The 16,268-nt window shown below is 40.1% G+C and overlaps 1 protein-coding gene across 1 annotated transcript; it reads left to right on the top strand.

Moving 5' to 3' along the window:
- Nucleotides 1-218: 218 nt before the first annotated feature.
- LOC115176119 (alpha-N-acetylgalactosaminide alpha-2,6-sialyltransferase 1-like) lies at nt 219-15,232 on the top strand. The gene is made up of 9 exons (XM_029735953.1): nt 219-395; nt 1,264-1,477; nt 1,667-1,832; nt 9,319-9,478; nt 10,607-10,745; nt 11,509-11,612; nt 11,826-11,909; nt 14,660-14,759; nt 15,020-15,232. The coding sequence occupies exons 1-9, from the start codon at nt 292-294 to the stop codon at nt 15,230-15,232; spliced, it is 1,284 nt and encodes a 427-aa protein (XP_029591813.1). The 5' UTR covers nt 219-291.
- The last annotated feature ends 1,036 nt before the right edge of the window (nt 15,233-16,268 follow it).

The raw sequence follows: 16,268 nt of genomic DNA on the forward strand, positions 1-16,268 counted from the left end.
ATTATGTTCCTTAAAAAAGGGAACTTGTCCTTTAATTCAAAGGTTCTTTATCGGGCAAGAGTTCTCCATGGACCTTAAGCACTGAGGAATAACCATTTAAGAACCTTTATTTCTTTCTGTGTTGGCTGGCACAACTGTGCAACCAGGCACGTGCCCAAAAAGGGCAGGAGAGAGGTATAAAAAAAAACAAGTCAGCGCATCCCACCATGACCATACACTTCTTAAGAAGATGTTTATAGTCTCTGTCTCAACTATACCTAGGCAGATCCTTTCTCAATCTCTATCTTGAACATGAGAGCCCAATTCCGGGGAGTTCTCACCTTGGCACTCATGGTCGCCGTGTGTGCATTGCTCTATGTGCTTCTGTATGGACAAATCTCTGATCATAGCGTCAGGTATGTATTCTGCACCAACAAATAGCAATATATCTGACTTGTTTAGTTAGTCAATGGATGGTATTTAGCCTTTAAGATTACACATTGTGGGGGACATTCACAACAAGGATAAAAACTCACAAATAAAACTCAAACTCAATAATATTTTTTTCTTGTTCCAATTGTTGTATTTGATGCCTATTTGAGGCATTTGACCACATAAATATGAATGAAAATGTGTTAATTACAGTGCACATATTACTGTGTAATTAAGTATATTCATTCTTACACTAATTGCACTGTACAGCAGTAACCCTAACCCTGCAGCAGTGTACTTAGTGTAAAAATTATTGATTACAATACTTGTTAAACTGTACTTGCATTAATATTTACATATTAATAATGGCATGTAATAATGGATAATAATTATTACTGTTTGATTTGATCATAATGTCCCAAAAAAGAGGTGAAATGATCAAGGTAAACTGATGTTTTCTGATAGGCCATAATTTTTCTGTATGGTTTTATCTGAAAATATATATTTTGTGCTAGTAAAATATTGTCATTATTGTGTGTATGGATTCTATCGTTCCGTTGATAGAATCCTAGATTTACATGACATCAGTGCATGACAAAGTGAAAATTCGACCTCAGTGGAAGTTAGGATTTACTTCTGTAGGCTGTTAAAATTGACCGGCTAAAGGGACATTTTACCACTTTTTGACATCATATTCATAATTTCTTCGCACCATAACAGTGTTTCAATGTAACCTATAAATCTGAATCAAAAGTTGTATATCTGAAAAAACCAAGATGTTCTGTATTCAATAAGATAAGAAGAAAACATCATGAGAAAACCCCCTATGATGTCATCTTTTATATTGTTTAGCTATTTTCAAAAAATACAACTCGTTCCTCGGGGAGGCCGTCTCCATGAAATGAATTGCCCTTGTAAAAATACAACAAGAGATGTTTTTACGGCTGGATCCGGGTCTGCACACAAGGAGACCCCCATGCTCTGGCTGCAAAAAAAGGACTTCAAGCAATATCCCATCTGGGCTTCTGAGGATGTTTATGTCCGGGACAAGCAAAAGAGGCAGATGGTAAGCCTGTGTGTTTTAGAGTAGACAGTCACTGGTCAAGGATATGCAAATCATTCCCAAACATCCTAGATAAACTGTTTGTGTGTGTGTGTGTGTGTGTGTGTGTGTGTGTGTGTGTGTGTGTGTGTGTGTGTGTGTGTGTGTGTGTGTGTGTGTGTGTGTGTGTGTGTGTGTGTGTGTGTGTGCCAGAACTGTCCCCAGTCTCTGAGGAACTCCCAGAACACAGGCTTCAAGCAGGCCTTTATACCAGACATCCAGATGTACCTCCACGGAGAACTACTCAACCAGTCAGAGTGGAACAGACTAGCCTACTTCAATAACCCCTTTGGCTTTATGGACTACACAAACTACACAGGTGTGTGTGTCCAGGAGTAGAACTACCCTTTGTCAGGCAGCTCAGCTTATAGAGCCAACTCCCTCTCCAGCTGTGTAGACTTTTGATAACGAGACATAATGACACCTACTTTCATTATTTACAGTGCCTTTGGAAAGTTTTCAGACCCCTTGACTTTTTCCACATTTTGTTACGTTACAGCTTTAATCTAAAATGGATTAAATAAATACATTAAAATAAAATGTTTTAAATACAAAAAACTGAAATACCTTATTTACATAAGTATTCAGACCCTTTGCTATGAGACTCGATATTGAGCTCAGGGGTGCATCCTGTTTCCATTGATCATCCTTGAGATGTTTCTACAACTTGATTGGAGTCCACCTGTGGTCAATTCAATTGATTGGAAATTATTTGGAAAGGCACACACCTGTCTACATTTGAAGTTAGAAGTTTACATACACTTAGGTTGGAGTCATTAAAACTTGTTTTTCAACCACTCCACAAGTTTCTTGTTAACAAACTATAGTTTTGGCAAGTCGGTTAGGACATCTACTTTGTGCATGACACAAGTAATTTTTCCAACAACTGTTTACAGACAGATTATTTCACTTATAATTCACTGTATCACAATTCCAGTGGGTCAGAAGTTTACATACACTAAGTTGACTGTGCCTTTAAACAGCTTGGGAAATTCCAGAAAATGATGTCATGGCTTTAGAAGCTTCTGATAGGCTAATTGACATAATTTGAGTCAATTGGAGGTGTACATGTGGATGTATTTCAAAGCCTACCTTCAAACTCAGTGCCTCTTTGCTTGACATCATGGGAAAATCAAAAGAAATCAGCCAAGACCTCAGAAAACAAATTGCAGACCTCCACAAGTCTGGTTCATTCTTGGGAAAATTTTCCTTACGCCTGAAGGTACCACGTTCATCTGTACAAACAATAGTACGCAAGTATAAACACCATGGGACCACGCAGCCGTCATACTGCTCAGGAAGGAGATGCGTTCTGTCTCCTAGAGATGAGCGATTTTGGTGCGAAAAGTGCAAATCAATCCCAGAACAACAGCGAAGGACCTTGTGAAGATGCTGGAGAAAACAGGTACAAAAGTATCTATATACACAGTAAAATGAGTCCTATAACGACATAACCTGAAAGGCCGCTCAGCAAGGAAGAAGCCACTGCTCCAAAACCACCATAAACCACCATAGCCAGACTATGGTTTGCATCTGCACATGGGAACAAAGATCGTACTTTTTGGAGAAATGTCCTCTGGTCTGATGAAACAAAAATAGAACTGTTTGGCCAAAATGACCATTGTTATGTTTGGAGGAAAAAGGGGGAGGCTTGCAAGTCAAAGAACACCATCCAATCCGTGAAGCACGGGGTGCAGCATCATGTTGTGGGGGTGCTTTGCTGCAGGAGGGACTGGTGCACTTCACAAAATAGATGGCATCATGAGGTAGGAAAATTATGTGGATATATTGAAGCAACATCTCAAGACATCAGTCAGGAAGTTAATTGAGTGTATGTAAACTTCTGACCCACTAGGAATCTGATGAAAGAAATAAAAGCTGAAAGAAATGATTCTCTCTACCATTATTCTAACATTTCACATTCTTAAAATAAAGTGGTGATCCTAACTGACCTTAGACAGGGAATTTTTACGAGGATTAAATGTCAGGAATTGTGAAAAACGGAGTTTAAATGTATTTGGCTAAGGTGTACGTGAACTTCCGACTTCAACTATATATAAGGTCCCAAAATTGACAGTGCATGTCAAAGCAAAAACCAAGCCATGAGGTCGAAGGAATTGTCTGTGGAGGTCTGAGACAGGATTGTGTCGAGGCACAGATCTGGGGAAGGATATCAACACATTTCTGCAGCATTGTAGGTCCCCAAGAACACAGTGGCCTCCATCATTGTTAAATGGAAGAAGTTTGGAACCAGCAAGACTCTTCCTAGAGCTGGCCGCCCGGCCAAACGGAGCAATCGGGGGAGAAGGCCTTGGTCAGGGAGGGGACCAAGAACTCGATGGTCCCTCTGACAGAGCTCTAGAGTTTATCTGTGGAGATGGGAGAACCTTCCAGAAGGACAACCATCTCTGCAGCACTCCACCAATCAGGCCTTTGTGGTAAAGTGGCCAGACGGAAGCCACTCCTCAATAAAAGGAACATAACAGCCTGCTTGGAGTTTGCCAAAAGGCACCTAAATACTCTGATCATGAGAAACAAGATTCTCTGGTCTGATGAAACCAAGATTGAACTCTGGCCTGAATGCCAAGCGTCTGGAGGAAACCTGGCACCATCCCTACGGTGAAGCATGGTGGTGAAAGCATCATGCTGTGAGGATGTTTTTCAGCAGCAGGGACTGGGAGAATAGTCAGGATCGAAGGAAAGATGAACGGAGCAAAGTACAGAGAGATTATTGATGAAAACCTGCTCCAGGGTGCTCAGGACCTCAGACTGTTGCGCAGATTCACCTTCCAACAGGACAACGTCCCTAAGCACACAGCCAAGACAATGCAGGAGTGGCTTTGGGACAAGTCTAAATATCCTTGAGGGGCCCAGCTAGAGCCCAGACTTGAACCCAATCAAACATCTCTGGAGAGACCTGATGATAGCTGCACAGCAACACTCCCCATCCAATCTGACAGAGCTTGAGAGGATCTGCAGAGAAGAATGGGAGGAACTCCCCAAATAGAGTTGTGCCAAGCTTGTAGCGTCGTACCCAAGACTTGAGGCTGTAATTGCTGCCAAAGGTGTTTCAACAAAGTACTGCGTGAAGGGTCTGAATACTTATGGAAGTGCGATATATATATATTTTTTTAAGTATTAGCAAACATTTCTAAAAACTTGTTGTTGCTCTGTCATTATGTGGTATTGTGTGTAGATTTATGAGGGAAAAAAACAATTTAATACATTTTAGAATAAGGCCTTATTAACCTAACAAAATGTTGAAAAAGTCAAGGGGTCTGAATACATTCCGAAGGCACTGTATCCTTTAGTACTTATCATACCTGGCTAGATCACACAATAATACAGCGTTAAAGAGGGCAGGTCTTCATTGGCTAAAGGAGTGCATTGGGCTTATTACCACCCAGCAGTAAAATTACACGTGACCATTGAGTTACGGTAATCTTCTTTTATGCATTCTGGTCATGTGTTGGTAGTACCCAACTCGCTAAACAATCATCAGGTCACTTATGGTCGGGTATTGAGGGCTCTATTGTCCCTCTAACCACTCTGACATCAATGCAAATGCAATGGAAAATCACACCAAACAAAACTCACCGTGATTGATCAATTTGAAGAAAGAAGTTCAACATTAGATTGAAACTGAGTGGAAAACATGGGAGTTGTGGATGTTGTTTCAAAGCCTAACAGAAGGAAATGGACAGAGCTTTCTAAGGAGATGTATTCATTCAAAACACCTATACCCATATTAGAGCTTATGCATATGCGTAGGCCAAAACTCCTGTAATTGCCTTTGAGTATGGTCAGTATTATTATTACTGGATGTACTGGTTACCTTAATGCTACTCTTCAAACATTCTATCCATGAGTCTGGGAGACAACATATATGCCTAGGCGATGCTGTTGGTTCGTTCATTGATTGTGCAGGGCGACTTATAGAGTTACCCTACAATTATAGTGAATTTGTATTTGATTTGGAATGGCCTAATAATAGGTTTAGTGACAGAATATCTCACCACCTTGCATTTCCATCTCTTCCCCTCTCCTTAATTCCTTTCTCGAGCGCGCAAAGACAGGGACTGTCAACAGTGTAATGAAATATGTTTTGTTGTGAAAACATGTTACTATTGATGTTCCCAAACAGATTTCACTTGGTTTCCCAAATTAAAATCTGGGTAGCTGCAGGAACAGGGTTGGAAAGCCCATGGCATACAGAGTTTTGACGGAATATCACCTGTCTCGCAGGGAGAGGCAACATTGCTCCTCAAACAGTTGTTGATGTGTGGAGTGAAATAACCAGAGTGGCCTACTGGGCACTAGTGAAAAGAGAACCTGTGAATAAGTGCCTCCATTTGCTATTCCAGTGCATATGGACAGGGGTGCAACTTTCACTGGGGACAGGGGGGGCATTCTGAAAGTGCATTTTTGTCGTCATCCACCCTCCCCAATCCGACTGGGTAAAAATATTATAATAAATAAAAACACAAATATTATGTCCCTCCCACTTCTAAAACCAAAGTTGTGCCCCTGCATGTGGATGGCATGTATTTTTACCCCTGCCAGTGTTCCTGTCCATTTAATAATGGGACATTCTAAATCAAAACAAATTTTACATATTAGTAAAGACAAGATAAAATTGAGAATATTCTGATGGGGGAAAAATATGATCACTTGATGAGAGAACAGTGTGTACAGCCTGAGGCAAGGAACAGAGCGCAAGCTTTTTTTGCGACATTCTCAAATGCTCATTAGCCTAAAGTTACATCATGCTGCCCATTAACACTATCGTTCAAAAGTTTGGGGTCACTTAGAAATGTCCATGTTTTTGAAAGAATAGCACATTTTCGTCCATTAAAATAACATCAAATTGATCCGAAATACAGTGTAGACATTGTTAATGTTGTAAATGACTATTGTAGCCAGAAACGGCTGCTTTTTTAAAATGGAATATCTACATAGGTGTACAGAGGCCCATTATCAGCAACCATCAATCCTGTGTTCCAATGGCATGCTGTGTTAGCTGATCCAAGTTTATCATTTTAAAAGGCTAATTGAGCATTACAAAACGCTTTTGCAATTATGTTAGCACAGCTGAAAACAGCCTACACCAGTCTCAACATCAACAGTAAAGAGGCGACTCCGGGATGCTGGCCTTCTAGGCAGAGTTGTATGAGATCTTCAGTTTCTTGGCAATTTCTCGCATGGAATAGCCTTTATTTCTCAGAACAAGAATAGACTGATGAGTTTTGCGAAGAAAGTGCCTTGTTTCTGGCCATTTTGAGCCTGTAATCAAACCCACAAATGCTGATGCTCCAGATACTCAACTAGTCTAAAGAAGGCCAGTTTTATTGCTTCTTTAAACACCCATGTAGATATTCCATTCAAAATCAACCGTTTCCAGCTACAATAGTAATTTACAACATTAACAATGTCTACACTGTATTTCTGACCAATGTGATGTTATTTTAATGGACAAAAATTAGCTTTTCTTTCAAAAACAAGGACATGTCTAAGTGACCCCAAACTTTTGACCGGTAGTGTAGATGTTCCAAAGGCATCAGCTGCTTGCTTGTACAGTATTTATGGAGGCCTGTCCACACTAAACTTTTTATGTTAATTAAAGGTAAATTACCGTGAGACCGGCAGTCTTTCTCATGACAATAACCGGCTGATAAAATACAGCCACAGCCCTAGGTGTGCAGCCTCAGGAATATTACATAAAGAAAGAAACAGCAAGACAGAGAATGGAAAAAGCAAGTGGCATATGCATTTGATTGCCCAAAGGAAGTCCTTTGCTTAAAGCTGCTATATGTAACTTTTTGGGTGACCCCACCAAATTCACATAGAATTGTGAGTTAAAAATCTGTCATTCTTATTAAAAGCAAGTCTAAGAAGTGGTAGATCTCTTCTAAGTTTCTATTTCTATAGTTCCCTTTCTTAAGTTAAATTTTTGCTTCTTTTACTTTCAGTTTTGTACAGTGGCACGTATTCATGGATGCCAAGGGAAGTCAGGCTTCCCCAAACAATTGACAAAATAAAGAAAGGAAAAACTGAGTGAGCTCAACTGTGAACGGTCCTGCCGCACCAAAAAAAAATCATAAAGGGAAGCCAGTTTGGATTTGGCTTTCCTCCAATCACATCACATTGAGAGCAATAATTATTGACATTGTCTTGTTTCCTAAATTAGCTATGGATGGAGGTAGGGATTTAGACTTGTGGTTTTACTTAATTCTCCATACTGGCCAAATTATTACAATGGCAATTCTGATCCAAACATGAATTCATACATTGTGCCCCTGGCCTGAGAGGATGGAAGTTCAATATGTAGCTAGATGTAGAAGACTAATGTTAACTAGCTAACGTTGCCCATGAAAGGAAGGTAGGTTAGCGAGCAAGCGTTTTAGCCAGGTAGCCTAGGACAAAAAAATTGAAAAGTGTGTACTGTATGACTGTGTGATAGACCATTTCGTCAACATGAAAGAGAGGAGGATGGCATTGTTGTTTCTCCACAAGTAGGGTGAGTCAACATCTTTTTTGTACTTGCACGAACACAGAAATTTAGCTTATGTGGATAGGACTAAATCCTTTTGGGGATCTTTTAATTGTCACTATTAGACCAAGCATAAGTGATTTGATGATGTTGAAATATTGAATTTGAAATGGTGCTGAAATAGTGGAGTTAGCTCCTGTTTTTATTTAGATTTGGTTCTAAATCAATAGTTGTTTAATAGTCAAGAAATGTCAGAAACATTAACTTGCTTGACCATGCTGTAGGTCATGTAACTGTTTGTTACATGCTATTTGCTTTGTGGACTCCACCAGACAGATGTTGTTCTCTAGTTTTGTGATGAAACAAAGGCGTGGTTGAATTTATTCTGCCTCTGTGTCTTCTTATTGTCTCGACCTTTAGGTCTATATATCTCAGTGGCATGGCAGATAAACTAACAGGTTATAGAGCAAAGAACGCAATTATTATTAACACAGGTTGTAATATGGCATTTTTTTCCTGGCTTGGCTTCACCAGTGATTTTACCAACACACCGCTAAGTCCACCAGCGTACACCATATTCAAACAGCTGAAAATACAATATTTTCTTATGGAAAATATATTTTACAGCAGTTTAGATGGTACAATGATTCTCTATACCATACGTTCTTGTTTTGTCACATAAACTGAAATTAGACAAACGATTAGAATTTTAGCAACCAGGAAATGTCAGAGCGATTTCTGCATATTGCACTTTTAAAGGGACACTGCAATGAAAAATGGGAAATAAAACTATTGGCTATAGTTTCCCTTCATGTTCTGGTCATTTATTCAACCTTCTGTGCTTGTTTCTATTATCCAAGTGACTTTTGCGCATGTTAACATTTGAGCAATGTTTGACACATTTGGAATCTTTAACCTATAGACCCTTTTGGTCAATGTCATAATGCCTTGTATGCATGCTGGATCAGTTTGACTGGATGTTTTAACTCCATGAATCTTGGAAACTCCAGAAGCGACATGAGACCGTTCAGATCAAGTTAACTTAATTTTAAAACTGCATAAAATCGTCTTGTCTCGGCTGTTATATCTGTACCGGGCTTAACTTTTTCCAGATTTTTACTGCAGCCTATGCAACGTAAAGCGTCAGAGTTTATTTTCATCAACGAGCCAATGGTTTATTTACTGTTTCTACTGGTATGTAGATCTACTTGGCCTTTATTATTAAGACATTGTGAATGGATTGGTTACAAAGTATTTCCAAGTTGCCCCTTTATTGAATCCCCCAAAAATTGGTTTTGTATCTGTGTGTTTACAGAGATAAAGGCAGTGGTGGATCTGATCCCCAAGCCCAGAGAGCCCCTGCTCTTGCCACGGGGAAACCCTGGGTGTATACGCTGTGCTGTGGTGGCAACAGGAGGAATACTCAACGGCTCTAGGATGGGCAAGGAGATAGATGCTCACGACTATGTGTTCCGGTCAGTGGGGCCATTGTGGTCTGTGTGTGTGTGGTGTGTGTGTGTGTCTCTGTGTGTGTTGCTGTGAGTGCATGCATCAGCACATTGCAATGTACAATAGAAACAAAATGCACCAATCAGGAAGGATAAAAAGCTAAGCTAATTAAAACAAACATGTTGATATTAACGTTTCAGCTATAACCTATTTTTGGTTCTGGATCATGACTTTGTGTTTGAAGTCAGGAGATAGACTCCCATGAGAATGAAAAGGGCTGTGAGTTTAACTCCTGGCCGTACTCCTGGCAAGCACTGGAGGTGTTTATCACAGTAGGGCTTTAGTCCAAGCAGGGTGAATTACTATAACTCCAACAGGATAGTCCATATAACTTTATTTTCTACAAAGTCCTCCAGTATGATCGCTACATCAAATATTTGTTGTACTTTGTTTTATTAAGGTATGGTTACAGTATGTTTGGAATGGGATTTATTCAGCAACACACACACATAGACTTACAGTATAACACACATACATCTCAAGCGTTTAGTTTACATTGTTGCTATCTGGACATTGTCACTCTCTCTGCCCTGGAGCCACCATTTTTTTTTATCTGACAGGGTCCATTTGTGTCAGGGAGGGAAGGGATATGAGACACACACCTTTTAAGTGAATTGTGGGATTGGCTGGGATGCTGATGAGGACTGACTGGCTATAAATGTCTGCTTGCTTAGCCTGAAGCATTGCGGGTGAATGAAAGGGCTGATGTAAACTTTTAAGGGGCAGAATGGTCACCATGGTAGCTGGGCTGCTCCACTGGTTGACCTGGTCTGACTTTGTAAAGGTTATTAAAGGATTTCGGACTGTGGAGCCTGTGGAAAACCCTGTTCAAATAGGGCTGAATGAACGACTATGAGCTCATACATAGATTAGTAGGTTGAATCGCATTAGAATGATACAGACACAGTCAGAATCTGATATTGCCAATTAGGGGATTAGACATGTTATAGATAACACAACTGTTATGTGTGCAACATACTTACCAGTTATCATGATCGTGTCAACGTAATGGAGGCGGTCAACGTTTGCGTGACGAGTGATGACTAACCTTGCCTGTCTCTTCCTGTCTCTGTCCTCGTTCCTGTCTCTGTCAGGATGAATGGTGCCGTAACCAAGGGTTACGAGGAGGATGTAGGCAACAGAACCTCGGTCTACGTTCACACCGCCCACTCCATCACCCAGTCTCTTTTCATATTCAAGAAATATGGCTACGACAGTGCACCGCATGACAAGGTAGGTAACTGAAGTGCTGCTGCTGTACTGGCATGAGACCACAGTGACTTTTTAAAGGTTCATGACTGAGATGATATTGTTTTTTCACTGTAATGGGGAAATTTAAGATCAATAAAGTTCATATTTTCAGTTTAGAGTGCTGAACACAATGTTATGCATATTTCTATGTTTTCCCTTTCTGTTTTACACATGATTTCCAGTGTTCTGTTTGTGACACTGGGTGCAGCTTGATGGTCACTAGACTTGAAGCTGAATGTTATGGATTGTTCTCGTATCTGTTGATAGCGATTGACGCCAGACTGGAGGTCCAAGTTCAAGGACCAAGGACATTCTGATTATTCACTGTTGGTTTGTCTTCTGTGGAACATAGTGTGGTTCTGTAGCAGATGACAAAGTCCCTGCCTTTTGTTTTGACTTCCTACAAGCCTGTCGGGCTGGTGTTTACAGAACAGTTAGCTGTCTGCTGATTAGGATATAAGGGTCTTCTCAGAGAAGGCCAGTTAGACATTTTGTCTGCTTCTCTGGTGTAGGTGTCTCCCTGTTGCAACTTGTAATAAACCGTATAGATTTTTTTATTGATTTAATCTGCAACTGCTCTGCTCTTTAGTACACATGGAAATTCCTATTACACTCACACACACTCACGCACCCACACGCAGGCATGCACACACACACACACACACACACACACACACACACACACACACACACACACACACACACACACACACTGCTGAGTGCTGAGTGTGCCTGTTCTGTGCAGGGTATAAAGTATGTGCTGATTCCAGAGGGGCTGAGGGATTTCCAGTGGCTAAAGGGTCTATTGGGGAGGACAACTGTCTCTGATGGACCCTACAAGAACAGACGGTAAGCCTGTGGCGTGGTCTCACACACTGACACTCTTTGCTCTCTCGACTATTCTATTAGTCTATTGTGCCAGGCAAGCTCAGCTAAAGTCATTTTTAGATTTCAAATAGATTTTGAACCCAGTTCTAACACACACACACACACACACACACACACACACACACACACACACACACACACAGCTCAGTGTTGTGTTTGCTGTCTTATCTGCAGACCGTGGATGCAATACTCAGGAGAGTTTGATGAGAACCGCTTCTATGTTCTTCACCCTGACTTCCTCAGATACACCCGTAACAGGTATAACAAACAGCGTCCAATAACAGTTGTATGAAAGGAGAGAAGCTAGCCCTCTGCTTGAGAAGGATGCAATAGGCCCTAGTGTAGCCTAGGTGCCAGTCTGTTTCAGCTCTCTTGCCAACTCTATATGGAATTGTCTTCTCTAGCAATGACACGTTGTACAAGGAGTGAAATGGTAGCCAAACAGACTAGTACCAAGACTAGTCCTAGTGGCCTTCAACACACATACGGTTAAGGAATTGCCACCTACTTTGTGGCATATTCAATGTGGTCCATTCTGGCTCTGTTGATAGGGCACCGTGCTAGCAATCCCATGATTGTGTGTTCAATTCTCACTGGGACCACACATGTGAAACTGTATGTATGTATTACTCTAAATTGCTATGAATAAAAGTGTCTGCTTAATGGCTGATATTATTTTTAAGAAGACACACAACATGGGACAGTTCCCATAGAAATGACTAGTATAGTAACGGCGCCAAGTCAGCTACAGTGCCTTCAGAAAGTTTTTCACATCCTTTGACTTTCTCCACATTTTGTTGTGTTACAGCCTGATTTTAACATTTATTCAATTTAGATTTTTTTTTGTCACTGGCCTACACACAATACCCTATAATGTCAAAGTGGAATTATGCTTTTTGAAAATGTTCCAAATGAATTAAAAATGAAAAGCTGAAATGTCTTGAGTCAATGAGTATTCAACCCCTTTGTTATGGCATGCCTAAATAAGTTCATGAGTACAAATTTGCTCAACAAGTCACATAATAATGGACTCTGTGTGCCTTAATAGTGCTTAGCATGATTTTTTAATGACAACCTCATTTCTATATTCCACACATACAATTATCTGTAAGGTCCCTCAGTTGAGCAGTGAACTTCAAACACATATTCAACCACAAAGAGCAGGGAGGCTTTCCAATGCCTCTCAATGCGACTTGACATTTCTGTATTTCATTTTCAATACATTTGCTAAAATTTCTAAAAACATGTTTTCACTTTTTCATAGTTTATTGTGTGTAGATAGGTGAGAATTATTTTTTCATCCATTTTGAATTCAGGCTGAAACACAACAAAATGTGGAATAAGTCAAAGGGCGTGAATACTTTCGTGATCACATAGTGCATGCAGTGCAGTACTCGCTTCTATGTTACAGTTGAAGTCGGAAGTTTACATACACCTTAGCCAAATACATTTAAACTCGGTTTTCACAATTCCTGACATTTAATCCTAGTAAAAATTACCTGTCTTAGGTCAATTAGGATCACCACTTTATTTTAAGAATGTGAAATGTCAGAATAATAGTAAAGATAATTATTTATTTCATCTTTTATTTCTTTCATCACATTCCCAGTGGGTCAGAAGTTTACATACACTCAATTAGTATTTGGTAGCATTGCTTTTAAATTGTTTAACTTTGGTTAAACGTTTCAAGTAGCCTTCCACAAGCTTCCCACAATAAGTTGGGTGAATTTTGGCCCATTCCTCCTGACAGAGCTGGTGTAACTGAGTCAGGATTCTAGGCCTCCTTGCTCGCACACGCTTTTTCAGTTCTGCCCACAAATTTTCTATAGGGTTGAGGTCAGTGCTTTGTGATGGCCACTCCAACTGACTGATGTCTGACTGATGCCTGACTGGTGTCTTGAGATGTTGCTTCAATATATCCACATAATTTTCCTGCCTCATGTAGCCATCTATTTTGTGAAGTGCACCAGTCCCTCCTGCAGCAAAGCACCCCCACAACATGATGCTGCCACCACCATGCTTTACGGTTGGGATGATGTTCTTCGGCTTGCAAGCCTCCCCCTTTTTCCTCCAAACATAACAATGGTCATTATGGCCAAACAGTTCCATTTTTGTTTCATCAGACCAGCGGACATTTCTCCAAAAAGTACAATCTTTGTCCCCATGTGCAGTTGCAGACCGTAGTCTGGCTTTGTTATCGCGTTTTTTGAGCAGTGGCTTCTGCCTTGCTGAACGATCTTTCAGGCTATGTCGATATAGGACTCGTTTTACTGTGGATATAGATACTTTTGTACCTCTTTCCTCCAACATCTTCACAAGGTCCTTTGCTGTTGTTCTGGGATTGATTTGCACTTTTCGAACCAAAATAATTTCATCTCTAGGAGACAGAACGCGTCTCCTTCCTGAGCGGTATGACGGCTGCATGGTCCCATGCTGTTTATACTTGCGTACTATTGTTTGTACAGATGAACGTGGTACCTTCAAGCGTTTGGAAATTGCTCCCAAGGATGAACCAGACTTGTGGTCTACAATTGTTTTTCTGAGGTCTTGGCTGATTTCTTTTGATTTTCCCATGATGTCAAGCAAAGAGGCACCGAGTTTGAAGGTAGGCCTTGGAATGCATCCACAGGTACACCTCCAATTGACTCAAAAATGTCAATTAGCCTATCAGAAGCTTCTAAAACCATGACATAATTTTCTGGAATTTTCCAAGCTGTTTAAAGGCACAGTCAACTTAGTGTATGTAAACTTCTGACCCACTGGAATTGTGATACAGTGAATTATAAGTTAAATAATCTGTCTGTAAACAATTGTTGGAAAAATTACTTGTGTCATGCACAAAATAGATGTCCTTACCGACATGCCAAAACTATAGTTTGTTAACAAGAAATTTGTGGAGTGGTTGAAAAATGAGTTTTAAGGACTCCAACCTAAGTGTATGTAAACTTCCGACTTCAACTGTACTTCTGAAATGAAACTGTGCGTGTATATGTGCTCCTCATTCGTAGGTTCATGAGGTCCGAGGCGCTGAAGGGTTCTTATTGGGCTATATGCAGACCTACTAACGGAGCATTCACACTGTTCCTGGCCCTGCACACCTGTGACGTGGTTAGTCTGCACTACACACACACACACGCACACGCACACGCACACACACACACACACACACACACACACACAATTTCCTTTTAGAAGTAACTTAGAAGCGAGTGCTGTACTGCACTACATCCACTGAATGCAATTACGTTGTTCTACGTAGCTGGCTTAGCGCCATGACTATGCTGAAACAGACCATTGAGTTATTTGATGGTCTTATGATGCTCTTTATTGATCTGAGATCCTCAATCTCTCCCTCTGCCCTCTCTCAGGTGGATGCGTATGGATTCATCACTGAGGACCACAGTAAATATCCTAACTACTATGCTGAGAGGCACTCTAAAACCAGAGTCATCTTCTACGCTAATCACGACTACAACCTAGAGATCAAGACCTGGAAGAAACTACATGACACCAAGATCATCAGGCTTTATCAGAGACAGGAGAGCCCAGAGAGAAAGACAGGAAAGCCAACAGAACCATAAAACCCTGTCTCTCTGCAGAGATGAGCAAAGATACATCGACATGTATCTTGTTACAAAATAAACTAAAGACCAATGCATTTACATCAGATTAAACAATAAAATACTGGTGCCAAGTAATCTATTTAATTAAAATGCATGTATTATTCATCCCATGCCATCAGGGGCAACAGTGAAAGCTGTTACCTTCAAGTAGGTTGAAGTTTTTCTAGGGCGTTGTTGACGGGGATGGCGGATAGGTATCTGCCTCACGTGCCAAAGGTAGCACGCTCGAATCCAGCAATTGAAAGTAGTTTTTTAGATTTTTGTTTTAAGCCTATCCCAAACCTTCACCCTTACCTTAACCATTTGGAGTTAATGCCTAACCTTAACATTTCAGAGTTAATGCCTAAACTTAATTCTAACATTTACAATTCAGAGTTAATGCCTAAACTTAATTCTAACACTTACAATTCAAAGTTAATGCCTAAACTTAATTCTAACACTTACAATTCAAAGTTAATGCCTAAACTTAATTCTAACACGTACAATTCAAAGTTAAAGCTTAAAATTAATTCTAACATTTAAAATTCAGTGTTAATGCCTAAACTTAATTCTAACATTGACAATTCGGAGATAATGCCTAAACGTAACCATAAATACTTAAAAAGTTGATGTTTGCAACAACTTTGAAATTTGACATTTGAGAAACATGGACGGACATCTAATTCTGACTGTGAGAGCTAGTTGACAAATAGCCAATAATACTGGTGCCAAGTAATGTATTTAATTAAAATACATGTAAAATACATTTGCAAGTAGCCCCCTTTCTATATGGTTTGTGTTAACGTTGCTTTAAAGTAATTTGTCAACATATTGTGACGTGGAATCTACATGGACAATACATTGGATTTGAAAAAAGTTATCAACTGTTGTTTTGAGGGTGAAATTTCAACCACAGGATTATGTCATCATGGTAACCAAATTTCAACATACACAAACCTTGTATAATGTGTGTTGAATGTGTACCTTTAACCCTCATGGGAATTGGCCTATATGG

This window comes from Salmo trutta, chromosome 36 (genome assembly GCF_901001165.1).
Source record: "Salmo trutta chromosome 36, fSalTru1.1, whole genome shotgun sequence".
In the NCBI taxonomy this organism is placed as follows: Eukaryota; Metazoa; Chordata; class Actinopteri; order Salmoniformes; family Salmonidae; genus Salmo; species Salmo trutta.

What these genes read in the sequence shown, in the direction of transcription:
- LOC115176119 (XM_029735953.1), top strand. Translation starts at nt 292, where the DNA reads ATGAGAGCCCAATTCCGGGGAGTTCTCACCTTGGCACTCATGGTCGCC. An exon ending in GCTCACGACTATGTGTTCCG is followed by an intron (nt 9,479 to 10,606) that starts GTCAGTGGGGCC and finishes TGTCTCTGTCAG; the next exon opens with GATGAATGGTGCCGTAACCA. An exon ending in ACAGTGCACCGCATGACAAG is followed by an intron (nt 10,746 to 11,508) that starts GTAGGTAACTGA and finishes TGTTCTGTGCAG; the next exon opens with GGTATAAAGTATGTGCTGAT.